Source organism: Zophobas morio, unplaced genomic scaffold (genome assembly GCF_036711695.1).
Source record: "Zophobas morio isolate AGI-343-1 ecotype UQ-CSIRO unplaced genomic scaffold, CSIRO_AGI_Zmor_V1 ptg000002l, whole genome shotgun sequence".
NCBI lineage: Eukaryota > Metazoa > Arthropoda > Insecta > Coleoptera > Tenebrionidae > Zophobas > Zophobas morio.
Genome location: NW_026972107.1, coordinates 11,294,067 through 11,295,542, shown reverse-complemented (window position 1 = coordinate 11,295,542; position 1,476 = coordinate 11,294,067). Strand labels below are relative to the sequence as shown.

The 1,476-nt window shown below is 49.5% G+C and overlaps 1 protein-coding gene across 1 annotated transcript; it reads right to left on the bottom strand.

Annotated features, from left to right (window-relative positions):
• Window positions 1-227: 227 nt before the first annotated feature.
• Window positions 228-1,476, bottom strand: LOC135144046 (helix-loop-helix protein delilah-like). Its single transcript, XM_064076030.1, has one exon. The coding sequence runs from the start codon at window positions 1,408-1,410 to the stop codon at window positions 805-807; it is 606 nt and encodes a 201-aa protein (XP_063932100.1). The 5' UTR covers window positions 1,411-1,476; the 3' UTR covers window positions 228-804.

Genomic DNA, 1,476 nt, shown 5'->3' with positions numbered 1-1,476 from the left:
AACTGTTTGTTTCTCGCTCAATTAGTTTATCTCTAAAAAAAAAAAGGCAAAACTGGTGGTGCAATTGCACTTAATGAAGTGATCAACGTGAATTCATTAGCGAATAAGTGTGTCATCTGGTAACAACAAAATGTAACTTACCTGTTTATGCCGTCGATCCGCCAGAACGGTGTCGGTGGAAATTGGAATTGTCGCAATAAATCGCAAACCAATAAATAAAACGACAATTATGCAGAAATAATATATTTATCTGCTAAGATTTCGATATATTACATAAAGCGACTTCTACTTATAAATAAATATGAGCATGACTGGCTTTAAATAAATGTCATGCAATATTGCAACCGCAGTCGTACATGTCAATACAAAATACGTATTTACAGTCCTCAAGGCACAGGACACCCAGAAATCGATCCGCTTCGAGTAGGCCTTCACGACGCACAGCCAACTTCAGATTACTCTGGACATCGATTTGTATTATATAAATGCCACCACAATATTTAACGGAATGTATAGTCATCCAAATTCGTTTTCGTTACGATGTGCAGCTAAATTTTTTTAAAATTCACGATTACTGCATGTTGGAAAAACTAAACAAAATTTGGATCCCGGCAAGCCAAAAATTGTAAGGTTGTAGCAAAACTCACAGTCGTAAATACCGGAAGTGTACTTCGTTTACGATGAACTGAACTGGTTCACGTGTCACAATAGGGTTTACTTTTTCGTCAAAACTCACGTTTGTAAATAACAGGGGCTGCAACCTTACAGTTTTCGCTGTGTATTTATACGTGTTTATCGGCGCTATTAGCTGAACCCGGCCAAGAACGGATCGAAATGGCTCAAATGGTCATCGAAGTCCGACACGAAATCGTCCGTAGCGAGCGAGTCCTCGGGGAAATCCACGGAAAAGTCCGCGGGAGTCAACGAATGATCGGAAAAGTCACTCTGCAACGGCAGCGATTCACCGTCCGACTCCAGAAGGAAGCAGTCCAACTCGCTGCAGTCCGACAGCAGGTCCTGCTGGGGCTCGTTACTCAACACTGCACTCAACGCGGAAATGTACTTCATGGCCAGGCGCAGCGTGGTGATCTTCGTCAGCTTCTCGTTGGTCTGGTGCGTGACGGACATCTGGGGGACGGCCCGCCGGAGCGCCTCGAACGCCTGGTTGATCTCCCGCATCCTGGAGCGCTCCCGCGCGTTGGCGTTCTTGCGCCGGTACTTGCTGAGGGGTGCCGCCTTGGGCTTGGCTTTGCCGCGGGGGCCGTCGTCGCCGCCGCCGCGCCGCCGCACGGACCGCGGCCGCAGGGAGTACTTGTCCCCGCGCGAGGGCTTGTCGGAGTCGCCGGTGTTGTTGTTGGCGTCCAGGGGCAGGCCGAGGCGCTCCGACAGTTCGGCGTCGTACTCGAGCATCTTCGAAGTCGCGAGCGCGAGCTCTCGCCGGGATGCTGGCTGGTGGACCGCGGAGCCGACACTGCG

Coding starts and splice junctions, on each gene's coding strand:
- LOC135144046 (XM_064076030.1), bottom strand. CDS start 1,410: ATGCTCGAGTACGACGCCGAACTGTCGGAGCGCCTCGGCCTGCCCCTG.